This window comes from Scyliorhinus canicula, chromosome 24, assembly GCF_902713615.1.
Source record: "Scyliorhinus canicula chromosome 24, sScyCan1.1, whole genome shotgun sequence".
Lineage (NCBI taxonomy): Eukaryota > Metazoa > Chordata > Chondrichthyes > Carcharhiniformes > Scyliorhinidae > Scyliorhinus > Scyliorhinus canicula.
The window spans coordinates 4,478,965-4,492,501 of NC_052169.1; the positions used below are offsets into that span (position 1 = coordinate 4,478,965).

Here is a 13,537-nt window from a genome sequence, read left to right on the forward strand (position 1 = left end):
TCCAAGACATGCATTACAGATTCTAACCACTAGCAGCGTAAATGGCTTTCCTCGTGTCACCAGTGGTTCTTCTGCCATTTCACCTGAACGAGGTCTCCGCTCTGAATGACAGGACAGACTGAGAGTACGAGTGGACCAGCTCCTGTTTCAATGTTCAGCTGATCAATGAGATGATTTTGAACACTGAGTGAAGTGGTTTCTGTTCCCCAGGGGATTACGCTGGCTTTCCTGGTTGTGGTTTACTTCGTCTACACAGCACCTACAGGCATGACTTGAAGATCTACGCGTCCGATGAAGGCAGAGTGCAGATGACTGCAGCAGCTTTTGCTAAGGTACTTGAGCGAAGGACATCTCACCTCGCCCAATCCTAGAATCCCTACTGTGCCGAAGGAGGCCATTCGGCCCATCAAGTCTGGACTGATCCTGCGAAAGAGCACTCTACCCCCGGCCCAGTCTCCCCGCCCCATCCACATAGCCCCACCTAAACCTGCACATCTTTGAGACTTAATAGGCAATTTAGCATCGTCAATCCACCTAACTTGCACACCTTTGCACTGTGGGAAGAATCTGAGCACCTGGGGGAAACCCAAGGCTGAAATCGAATCCAGATCCCTGGAGCTGTGAGGCAGCAGTGCTAACAGTTTCTAATTTGCAGTCATTTTCAATCAAACATCAGTCGCCAAGACCACGCTTTTCTAGTGTGAGCAATGGAGGGTAACAGACTGATGCAGTGAGGGTTGCTGCCTGTATTCCAGTGTTATGGGCCAGGGTTTAGAGAACCCCAAAGTGTATCATGGAGTTCACCTGACCCACAACTTTTAATAGATTGTGGTATGTGGAGCGCACGGCCCACTCTACAGGTGTGGTAGAGCAGAAATGGAAAAGTAATTTTTAAAGCAAAACAATGTTTATTCTATGAACTCAAGTTAACCTTTTTAAAACATACAGTGAACATTTTCGCAATCATTAATTCAAATACAACCCCCAAAGAGTATAACATTAAGTAATGCTTAATAACTTCCCAAACAACATCCAGAAGACAGAAGAAACACCTTTCAACAGAAGCACATCAGGTTAAAGTCACTACTGTTATTAGTTTTAAATCACCAGGATCGATTTACAGTCTTTAGATGACAGACAGAGATTCATACACCTTCTGGCTGTGACTGCACCTATCCAGCTCTGAAAACGAAACTAAAACACACCCTGCAGCCTGCTCAAAAACGAAAGTAAAAAGCTGACAGACAGCCCAGGTCCTCCCACTCTCTGACATCACTGCAGTAGTAAACACCCATTTCTTAAAGGTACTCTCGCATGGCACCAGATAAAGGAGCGTTTGATGCCAGCGTTTTGAGCAGATGAAATGAACAATGTTACACTCCCGCATAGCGCCATCCTCGATATGTAACCCGCCCTCTGTGTACTCTGTTACAGGGACTCCTAGCACTGGAGGGCGAGCTGACTCCAATTCTCGTGCAGATGGTGAAAAGTGCCAACATGAATGGTCTGCTGGACAGTAACAGCAACTCCTTCAGCAGCTGTCAGCATCGTGTTAAAGCACGGCTTCACGAGATCATGCAAAAGGATCAGGTGTTTGCAGAGGAGGATTACACCAGGGTAACTGATGGACTGTGTGCCTGGACTGAATATGGGCCAGGGATGGATTGGGGGTGGGAGGTGGGGGGCTTCAGGATGACGGCAGTTGGTTCCTGCATTTATTTATTTTTCTGTGGGTTGTGATCTCAAACGGGGTCGCGAGACAAGATTTTGGGATCACGAGCTCAGATGCATCAGGCTGATTTCTGACAACCGTAGATCCTCGTGTTTTACTTTTGGTGGGTGTGGCCTAATTGATTGCTCGCTGAGGCCTATTTACTGCTCCAAACAAAAATCTGTGAAAAGGTTTTTTTGTAGAGAGCCTGTTCGATAATCAGGGTCATTTTGCATCTCATCAAAATCATTAATAGTCACGGCGCCGAGGGTCCCGGGTTCGATCCTAACCCAGGGTCACTGTCCGTGTGGAGTTTGCACATTATCCCCGTGTTTGCGTGGGTTTCGCCCCCACAACCCAAAGATGTGCAGGGTAGGTGGATTGGCCACACTAAATTGCTCCTTAATTGAAATTATTTTTTAAAAAATCATTAATGATCCTGCTTCCGTGGCTGGGGTTTTCGGCTCCCGTTCTCATGGGGCTTGTTCACTGATGGAAGCAGAAAATATCACCAGAGGCACAAAGACACGTTTTATGTCTACGTAGATGCGTGATGCAGTTATCACCCACCACCCCGTCAATGACTGGCACGTTTCATAGTCGTCATAGAATTTACAGTGCAGAAGGAGGCCATTCGGCCCATTGAGTCTGCATCAGCTCCTGGAAAGAGCACCCTACCCAAGGTCAACACCTCCACCCTATCCCCATAACCCAGTAACCCCACCCAACACTAGGGGCAATTTTGGACACTAAGGGCAATTTATCATGGCCAATCCACCTAACCTGCACATGGTTGGACTGTGGGAGGAAACCGGAGCACCCGGAGGAAACCCACGCACACACGGGGAGGATATGCAGACTCCGCACAGACAGTGACCCAAGCTGGAATCGAACCTGGGACCCTGGAGCTGTGAAGCAATTATGCTAACCACAATGCTACCCTGCTGCCCGTGCTGCCTGATGTGGAATGTCAGGAACCTCACTTGAATACATTATCGTGTAGTTATCAGGTTCGTACGCCAGAATTAAACCCCCCCCCCCCCTCCCCCCACGCGCCCCCCCCGCAGTCAGAAAGTCCATCCATGTGATGTGACAGCAGAAAGGCATGACGCCCAACCAGTTTCTGAGGGTGTGCACTTGGGGAACAGACCTCCCAGGAGGGCAGTGCTTAGAGGGGAGAGGGTCATGCCATGGTAGTACCTGAGCAACCCCTAGCACTGCCTAGGCCCCCGCACTGCCTGGGAGGGGGATGCCAGGCGGGGGTTCCAGGGTTAATTAGTTTGGTCGCTGTGCGCCTCGATCCTTGTGTTTCTAATTTGCTAGTGGGCAGGTGAATCAGAGGCCGCCTGCCAGCGATATGTCTTGGTTCCTGATTCATTAAGTTTTTTATCAAAGTCCTGGACTACATGGCTGAGCAAGCTGCCATTGCCACCGGTGGCATCAATGCCAATTTTACCGCCTGCCATCGGCCGTTGCTGATTCCTGGGAAAATCCCGCCCTCAGAATCAGAATTCTGTTGCATCAATAATGAGGATCCTATTTTTAAATTTTTTGCTCTGGGTGTCAAGTCTTTGCTATAAAAATGGGATCACACTGGGAAAAGGTTTGGGAAACGCTGTTCTAAAGCTCTAAGTCGGCCTTCATCGTGACTCTTCCATCTGCCGACACCCTTCAATCTCACCACACTGCTTCATACTCCAACATCAGTAATATGGAGGTTCTCTCGTTTAGCTGTGTCATCTCATTGCTACCTCTTGACTTGCTTTCTCTTCTCGTTCCTGCTGTGATCAGACTTGATGGCACCCCGCAGTACAGTTATAGACCGTTGCCCAGTTTCTCTGTAAAGTGCTAGCTGGGAAACGTGGGAGGACATGAATGACAGTAACATTACCTTCCGATTTTTTTTTTTAAAAACCGGGAATAAGCGCTATGTGAGTGATGAAAACAGATGATTTAATGCTCAAGTTTTTGCTAAGCCTTTATAATTAGCAGTTGTGTGGCATTGGACATGTTACATAATATGATTCCCTGTTTTATAAGGAGGAGCATTATAATGCACAGCATTCTGTTTCTGAGGTAGAATTGTGTCTCTTTCAGCCACACAGTTTAATTGTTAAGTAAACAAAGCTTCAGGCTGAATTGTTTGGCGAGGAAGTTGGCCCATTTGAAAATCTTAAATTACAAGATGTCAGAAGCACCCGGCATCTAATGGGACTTGCTTTTCTTGTTTAAACTATTTGCATCTGGTCTATTTTCATTCTTTGTTTTGTAGCTGGCTCCCACTGGCAGCGCTTCTCTCATTAACTCCATGAAGTTGATTCAGAACCCCGTCAATACCTGCGATCGAGTTTACTCCTTGGTCCAGAGTCTCACCTCCCAGATTAAGAAGAGATTAGAAGACCCCAAATCAGCAGGTAAATGTGTTTCTCTCCTTTTCGCTTCTGTCAGCGGGAAAATGAAAGTTGTGGAAGTGCAGCAGCATCAGCAGACTTTGGGCTGGATTCTCCCTTTGGAAGACAGTGGGCTGCATTCTCCGCCGGCCGGCTACTCCGTTTTGCCAGCAGCCTGGGGGAGGGGGGGGGGTTTCCCCGACGGCGTGGGGCTGCCCCACAATGGGAAACCCCATTGACCAGCCAGTGAAACGGAGCATCCCGCCGGCGTGGGGCTGCCCCACAATGGGAAACCCCATTGACCAGCCAGTGAAACGGAGCATCCCGCCGGCGTGGGGCTGCCCCACAATGGGAAACCCCATTGACCAGCCAGTGAAACGGAGCACCCTGCCGGCGTGACGCACCAGAAATGTGGTGCGGGGAACTGCGAAACCTGCCCAATGTTCTCCTGCCGGAGTTGAATTGCACCAGTGTTACTATCCCCTTGGGGTCATAAAGCGGGAAGCAATTCCGCGTTCCTCGCCATGAAAATCTATGCATGCCGTGGTACACGAGAGAATCCAACTATCGGGCTGTCTTCTTGAACCAGGCAGTCATACCCCCCCCCCCCCCCCCCAAGCTGGAGAGAAGTCCAGACAGAGGCTGAGAGGAATTGCAGCTGTAATACGTACCTTGCCGCTCCACATGTCCATTCCTCGAAAGAGAGCAGCTGTGACCTGCACCTGCTTCCCACAGATCCATTGGTTGCCAGCCATTTGTGGCTTTCCAGTAGTGGTCTGCGAATGACCGCTTCTACAATCCGTCTGCAGCTTTGACTCATTAATCTCCCTTCACGGTTTAGTGGCTCGAGTGGTGAACCCCCCCCCCCCCCCCCCCCCCCAATGTTTGTAATCATGGACCACATCAAAGTGAGTTAAGTGCATTGAAATCACACACTTGAGTGCTTGGAATGGACCTCGTTCATGCCACCGGGGGTGGTGGGGGGGGGGGGGGAGGAGTTGTGTGTCTGTGTGCTCGGACCGACGCCCGATTCTCTGTCCCATTGGTGAATGCATTCTGGAACGGAATGTGTTATTTTGGGCGAGTTTGGCAGCGTGTTTCCTGTTGGCTTTTTGGGTGAGATCCAGACCGGTATTCACCCAGACGTAACCATTGTTTTGGGCGCCTTGGGGTGCTACCTGCCAGTCCACACTTGCCGATCTTTTCTGCAGTGGGTAACTATTTTGAAAGAGTGCTACGATCTCTAAGTGAGCTTTGCGGTGCCTCAGACCCCCCCCCCCCCCCCCAAGGACAATGCAACCTCCCACAGATAGGGGCAGCACACCCTGCAATCGGGTCGCTGAGGGCTCCCATCATACCACACCCCCCCTTTCATGGGCAGACCACCACCCCTCAGGCCCTGACACTTGGCAGTGCAAACTGGGCAAACTCTGGAAGAGCCGCTGGCAGTGCCAACCTGCCAACTGTGAGGGTGCTAAGTTGCCACTACAGGGTATTGGGGCACCAGGGGGGTGCCTGGGTATTGCCCTGAACCCAACCACCTGAGGGGGCTTCAATGGCCTCCGAGACCCCCGGGTGGAAGGGTTCAGACCCTGTGCTCCAGTTTCCTCCCACAGTCCAAAGATGTGCAAGTTAGGTGGATGGCCATGCTAAATTGCCCTTAGTGTCCAAGAAGGTTAGGTGGGGTTGCTGGGTTACAGGGATGGGGTGAAAGTGTGAACTTAGGTAGGGTGCTCTTTCCAAGGCCCGGTGCAGACTCGATTAAACCAAATGGTCTCCTTCTGCACTGTAAATTCTATGATTCTATGAGGTTAGGTGGATTGGGCATGCAAAATTGCGCCTTAGTGTCCCTCTGGGATTATATGGTTCTATAGCTAATTTAAATATTATTACCTGGATCATGGCCAGCGAGGGCGTGATGCAGATCGCCGCGGGCCGGGTGACTCGTGTACCGTTTTCCCCTCAGCTAGAAGCCCGATTTAGGCCTTCCCCCGCAATGTCCCTGGCTCAACAAGATCGGTGGTGGCCGCAGTGGGAAAATCGTGCCCAGTGTTTCAGTCTGACCTGCTGAGAGTTTCCAGCAACATATTTTTGTTATTTCTGATTTCCAGCATCTGCAGTACAGTATTGTTTTGGCGTTAATGCTTATTTTGGATATTATGTGTATTTCCAGCACTTTCTATCTTTTATTTGTGATTCCCACCATTTGATGATTTTTGTTTAAAATCCTGTTTAAGTTGATTGTATTGCTGGAGCTTGGAGGCATTTCTGAGCCTGATGCGAAGGAGCTGCCTTAACACCAGCAGGAGTGCCAGCATTTTGGCTTGAGGTGCTCCATATTATCAGCCCCATTCACACTATCTGGTTCGCTAATCCCTTCAGCTACACATCAGTGCCCTGAGTTATTGAAGCATAATCAGTTATTTTTGCATTAAATTTAACAATTGCCTTCTCACGAATGCACTTGTTCTTTAAGCTTGGATAGTCGTAGACCAAGGGACCAGACCACAGTATTGTAAAAATTGAGTGGCCAGGAATCTCTAATAATACACACAATTAAATTTCATACAGTCAGTCTTCCAAACCCCTGAAATCTGCTGTATCTGCCCCTCTCCATTTGTCAGCGCTGCAGCTCTTTCACGCTAGTTGGCTCGTACTCCACTCAGAGGCAGTTGAATGGACTTGTTTGACATCAAAGCTCAAATGGCTTAAACAGTGCTTGGTGAGTCAACTTTCATTCAGTCCCAACTTCCTCTGTGGTCAGATGGATGGGAGAGAAGCAGAAACTCAGGTGAGACAGTAAGAGACCAGACACAGGCAGAACAACACAAGGAGGCAGGCAGGCGATGTATATGTAATGTAACCATGACGCAGAGAGAGTAATGCTCCCAAATTGAGTAATGTTTGCAGAAGGTTTTGGTTTGCGAAAGTTGGCGCCTATTCTAATACAGTAAGTGGATTTTCTTTCTCTTTGCTTCTTGCTTTTTTTCTGGCGGTTTATTAACTCGGGGAAATAAACTTTGGCTTGTCATCTTCCCGGATTTTAGTCTGGTGAATCGAAAATGTTTATTTAAATCAAAGGTTTTGGGGTGGCACGGTGACGCAATGGTTAGCACTGCTGTCTCACAGCGCTGAGGACACGTCAGTGTCCTTGTGAACTTTGCACATTCTCCCCGTGTTTGTGTGGGTCCCACAACCCAAAGATGTGCAGGGTAGGTGGATTGGCCAGGCTAAATTGCCCCTCAATTGGGGAAAAAACAAATTGGGTTCTCTAAATTTAAAAAAATTTAACCAAATGTTTTTGTTTCTTGCAGACCTTCAGCTGTACCACAGTGAGACCCTGGAGCTGATGCTGCAACGCTGGTCAAAGCTGGAGAGAGATTTCAGGATGAAGAGCGGCCGCTACGACATCAGTAAAATCCCAGATATCTACGATTGCATTAAGTACGATGTGCAACACAACAGCGCCTTGAAACTCGAGGACACGTTGGAGCTCTTCAAGCTCTCCAAAGCCCTTGCAGACATCATTATACCTCAGGTAGGAAGTTAATTGGACAGAACAGTGCATGCTGCAACATCGGCAATGCATGGTAGAGAGATAATATCCCGGCTGGATTCTTCGATTCTGGGGCTATGGCCCCACACCAGCGTGGGAACGGTGGCGTTTTATGCCAGGAAAACTGGTGCAAAACGGCCACCGATTTGGGGGCTAGCATGCCGGCAGCGTAGAGCACCTGGTTCCAGCTGCCGATACGCCCCGGAGAATTGCCAGATCCGTGGCCGCACGTGTGCGCGGCGGTGGTCTGCAGCGGCCGCTCCGTGCTTCATGGCGGATGCACCCCTTGGACCCGGCCCACAAAATAGTTCCCCCCCTTTCAGCCTGCTCACGCACTCTAGACCAAACGTGTCCAGTGTCGTCGGGAACCCAGCCGGTCAGGGGCGGAGCATCAGGGGCAGGACTCAGGCAATGTCCTGAGGCCGTCGCTAAGCGGCGCGGTGTGCTCAGAGGGGGGCAGGCACCGCGAAATTAGCACTGCCCCCCGATTTGGTGGAAAACTTGGATTCTCCGGCCATTCGTCGAACACTGATTTCAGTGACGGTGACCGTAGAATCCAGCTCTCCGTGTCTTCCAGTATAAACAAGCTCTCTGTCCCTACATAGTCTTAATCACTGCCCTGGTGTTAAACTATGATAACACTGCTCTAACGCACCTTGGGTTATTTTCCTGTGTTAGAAACACTGTAAATGCAAACTTGGCATCTCGCCTTCCCTCACCCACTCCGAAAGCAAAACAAATCTCCTCTTGACACAAACACAAAATGCTGGAAATGTTCAGCCTGGTTAGGCAGCATTTACAGAGAAAGAAATGGGCATTGTTTCAGGTAGATGACGTTTCACCAGAACTGGGAAAATTCTGGGATGTAACAGAATTTCAGCAAGGGGGAGAGTGGGACAGGGGGAAAAGGGGACGGGGTGAAAGATGGGAAAGTCTCCCAGTGTGGAAGATAAGGGAGATGGGGCAAGAAAAGGAACGAGGGAATAAAAGATGTACCTGGGGCTGTTGTGCTGGTGTCTGAAAGCAAAAATAAGAGGAGAATCGAACGTGTAGAGAAAAGGAAACAAAATGGCTGGGGTGGTGGGGGGGGGGGGGGGGGGGGGGGGGGGGGGGGGGGGGGGGGGGGGGGGGGGGGGGGGGGGGGCTGAAATTGGGGATCTCGAATTTGAGGTCAGATTCTTATTAAAGCGAAGGGGTGGTAGAATAAAATGTAACGTTTATCGAACGGAAGCATCCTGTATTTGAAATTTTTGTGCAAAGCTGCAGTTATGCCATACACCCAGTAGGTGGCACTGATAACCACAGTTACCCAAAAGCTGTTGAGTTTTGAAAAATGAAATTGCTTATTGTCACAAGTAGGCTTCAAATGAAGTTACTGTGAAAAGCCCCTAGTCGCCACATTCCGGCGCCTGTTCGGGGAGGCTGGTACGGGAATTGAACCGTGCTGCTGGCCTGCCCTGGTCTGCTTTCAAAACCAGCGATTTAGCCCTGTGCTAAACAGCCCCTGATTTTGCTGCAGGCCCCTCCATAATTTTAGCTCCAGTCCCTTGGCTTCAGCCTCCTGTTTGGCAATCCTAAATAAACTTGGTCATCCACATATGTTTTCATCAAACTGGAAAGTACCGTGAATTGAAGTACTGCAAATGTCTGGCACTTCTTGAAGGTTACATTTCATTCTACTGTTACGCCACACACAGAAATAGAACAAGAAGCTTGCCCTGAATAAGGCATATTTGCATATCTGTTCCACACACGATCCGCGCAGAAAGCTCTCTGGCTGTGTTCTAGTTGAATGGCTTAACTCGTTCAATGGCAGAAAAAGCCTTGCATTTATTGTACAGGACTCTTGGACGTGCAGAACTCCATAGTTCTGGTCTATACTATATTAAAAAACAAAGGACCGCATTGGAGAAATTGCAAGCAAAGATCTACGAGAATGCGACCAGAACTGAGAGATTGCAGCTAATCCGGAAGATTAAATGGTCTGAGGCTATTTTTCCTTTAACAAGAGATGACCTGATACTGGGTTTTAAAAAGATGAACGGGTTGGACGCCATTAGATTGAAATATAAAATAAAATAATCTTTACTGTCACAAGTAGGCTTACATTAACACTGCAATGAAGTGACTGTGAAAAGCTCCTAGTCATCACACTCCGGCGTCTGTTCGGGTACACAGAGTTCCCGTACCAGCCTCCCCGAACAGGCGCCGGAATGTGGCGACCAGGGGCTTTTCACAGTAACTTCATTTGAAGCCTACTCGTGACAATAAGCGATTTTCATTTTTCATTTCACAAGAGGGAGAATTCGGAATTCTCAGCCGGTACGGGAATTGAACCCGCGCTGCTGGCCTTGTTCTGCATCACAAACCAGCTGTCTAGCCCACTGAGCTAAAGCAGCTCCAACTGGATTTGGAGAGAATGTTTCCCCGTATGGGAGAACCCAAAGCAAGAGGCCGTTAATGCAAGACCAGGATATAGGAAGCAATGTATTTGATCAGAGAGCAGTGAGAATATGGAATTCATTCCCACAGGACATGGTTGAGGCCAAAAGCTGAGATGATTTCAAGAGGAAACTAGATGAGTGTATGAGAAGAAAGAGAGTAGAAATCTGTGCTGATAGGCTGAGATAAGGGAGATTGAATGGGAGGAAAGCCGTGTACAGTATAAACACCAACACCGAGTAATTGGGCTGAATGGCCTGTTGCAGACTTGATACAATTTCTATGGCACTTTAGGAAGCTTCTCCAATATCTCACTGAGCTGTACACGTAATTAATTATTTGGAATTCGATTGACTGCTGCTGGAGGTAAATTTTCTGCATGTTTCATGCATAGCAATATCCCACTGGCATCACAGAATTCAGCCCATCGTGTCTGCACCAGCTCTCTGAATGAGCATTTCACCGAGTTCCATTCCCCTGCCTTCTCCCTGTAACCCTGCAGATTGGTTCTTTTCAAATAACCGTCCAATTCTCTTTTGAAGGCCTTGATTGAACCTGCCTCCACCACAGTCTCAGGTAGTGCGATCCAGATCCTAACCACTCGCAGTGTGAGAAGGTTTTTCCTCCCGTCACTTTTTTTGCTTCTTTTGACAATGTCTTTAAATCCGTGCCCTCTCCAGCTCAATTATTTCATGAGTGGGAACAGTGTCCCACTGGCCTACTCTCTCCAGGCCCCTCGTAGTCCCGAAAGGCGTGTTAGGTGAATTGGACATTCTGAATTCTCTCTCCAATTAGCGGAATAGGTGCCGGAGTGTGGCGACTAGGGGATTTTCATTGCAGTGTTAATGTGAGCCTACTTGTGACGCTAATAAAAATTGTTATTATGATGATTTTGGATAGTTGTATCAAATCTCCTCGCCGCCGCCTTTTCTCAAAGCGATTCCCTTGAGCTCTTCTGCACTCTCTGCAGCTCCTTCACGTCCTTCCTAAAACGCAGCGCCCAAAACTTTATGCAGTATTCCAGCTGAACTCTAACTGGTGTCTTCCATAGGTTCACTGTAATCTTGTTCTTCTACTATTTGACCCTGGGAATAAAGTCTAGGATACTGTAGGCTTTATTAACTGCTCTCTCAAACTGTTCTGCCGCCTTTAGTGACTTAACCACGTGCACCCAGGTCCCTCTGCTGATCCACCTCCTCTGGAGAAATACCCTTTGTTTTATGCTGTTTGTCCATGTTCTTCTACCAAAGGGAATCACCTCACATTTAAGGATTCCGATACTGACCTCTGGGGTCCCTTGCACTACAAACCTTCTTCCTTCAGCCCGAAAAACATCCATTAATCACTTGTCTCTGTTTCCAGTCATTTGGCTTATTTTCTATCTAACTTGCTGCTGTCCCTTTATTCCACGTTTCTCACTTATCTGTTGTGAGGCATCGCGCCAAATGCCTTGTATACCACATCAACAGCATTTCCCTCATCAATTCTCTGTTACCTCTTTGGAAAAACTCCAGATTTTCCCTCAGTGGATCATTTAATACCTCCCTGCTCCCATGTGTAGATCAAGTAATAACCACAATATAAACTGTGTGTAGGTGTGTGTGGGTACCTGTGTATATGTGTGTGTGGGTACCTGTGTGTATGTGTGTGTGTGGGTACCTGTGTGTATGTGTGTGTGGGTACCTGTGTGTATGTGTGTGTCTGGGTACCTGTGTGTGGGTACGTGTGTGTGGTGTACGTGCATTGCCAAATGCCACCCCCTCCCCCTTCCGCCTGCCCCATGGTAGTACCAACGTGACCCTCTCCCTGGCACCCTGGCAGTGGCACTGCCAATAGGCCGTGCCAGGGCAGTGTCTAGTCATGTCCCTGACCTCCCGGGGGCTACAAAGACCTCCAAGCATCCGGGCATGATCATCACGTCTATGCAGAGAATTCAACAGTGGCTGTAAGAAGAACCTCCTTGGGGAACCCTTGCACTTTAATGTATGAGAGGCACCAGCTGCTTCGATGGTGGAAAATTCCCTCTGAGGCATGCTGTTCAAGCATCAAGGCTTGGAAAAAGATCCAGCTTTTAGAAATTGGTGTTGAACAGAGCAACTTATTTCTAGAAAACACTTGAGTAAAAAAAAATCCACTGTACAAAAATGTGGTCAGACAGGACACCTGCTCGAAAGAGAAAGAACTTCAGGCTTAATGGACCATGAAATGTTATATAAACAAACTAAGCTAATACCTCCATTGAGATGTCCATCATCTATCAATCATGAATCTTGCAAAAGTCAGTGGGGTGTGAAATTCATTGTAAACAACCAAATACAAAGGGATAAAAGAAAACATACTGCGACAGTGAGGCTTGAAGGCGAGTGAAATGCTTCTCCCAATAAACTAGCTGCAGAATGGCTCTGTCCTGTGAGAGGATTTCAGGACAGACAGGTTGCAGCGATGCTTTACCCTGTTATGAGGTGTTTAACATGAAGAAAGCAGGTTTCAAAGCTTCACAAACCCAAAGCGAGACCCATCAACCCGGCTCCCTCCAGTCCAGGCTGAGGTAATCGTAACTAAAAGAAAAGATGCTGGAAATGCTCAGCAGGCCAGGCAGCATCTGTATAAAGAAACAGTTAGGTTTCAGGTCGATGACCTTTCATCAGTTCAGTCTCTAATTTATTTAACTCTCTGTCGTGATGGCCTTTATGGGATTTTTCATTGTTGCAAATGTAAAAATCAATGTAAGTATAACAGTCAAGGTCAGCACCACACAACAGTGACAAGTCAGTATGTGTCTACCGACAGAACTGCCAGATTTCACTCACTTGACTTAGGAATGTCGTCTGTTTTGGCATATTCCACTCCTTCCAATAAGTGGAGCTCCTATTTGTTTAAATGGTTTCTGTGAGCCTGCCTCACTCTCTGATCGTAAATCACTGTGTACTGTGTTAACATTTCCCCAATGTTGACGTCTCTCTCTCTCTCTGTGGATACAGCTTTAGTATGCAAGCTATGCAGGCGCTGTCTGCACGTACAGTCTGTTCTGTTTGAGCTCCACCCATTCTATCGCAATGGGTACAAATCTCCCTGATGTTTTGTTTCAAACATTTCGTTTCCTGTGTTCTGCGGCAGCTGAAAATTAAATCGCAAATGCATTTCCACAATGGTGCAAAATCCGTGTTTGTTGCTGGCCTCGATAAGAGATGCACTGACTGTATTTGTACCTCTTTCTATGTAATATACATTGAGACGGGCTTTGCCAGGCTGTTGTCTCTCTCTTTCTGTTTCTCTTTGTTATCCTTCTCTCGCTCTCTCTCTCTTTCAATCTGTACCTATACCTATCACTGTGTGTAATGATGGTCCGTATAATAATAAAAATGTAGAGTGAGAGAGACACAACAGTGTCTGTCAATAAATACGTTAATGACACTGTAATCAACAAGGGGAACTGAT

General features: G+C 48.0%; 1 protein-coding gene across 6 annotated transcripts in view; it reads left to right on the plus strand.

Moving 5' to 3' along the window:
• Window positions 1-13,537, plus strand: part of ppip5k1a (diphosphoinositol pentakisphosphate kinase 1a) — a 149,821-nt gene that overhangs the window by 75,731 nt on the left and 60,553 nt on the right. For all 6 annotated transcript variants that reach the window (XM_038784073.1, XM_038784074.1, XM_038784075.1 and 3 more), the window contains 4 exons: window positions 211-332; window positions 1,435-1,617; window positions 3,984-4,125; window positions 7,416-7,639. In XM_038784073.1, coding sequence (XP_038640001.1) covers window positions 211-332; window positions 1,435-1,617; window positions 3,984-4,125; window positions 7,416-7,639 — 671 coding nt within the window. The remainder of the gene's footprint in view (window positions 1-210; window positions 333-1,434; window positions 1,618-3,983; window positions 4,126-7,415; window positions 7,640-13,537) is intronic.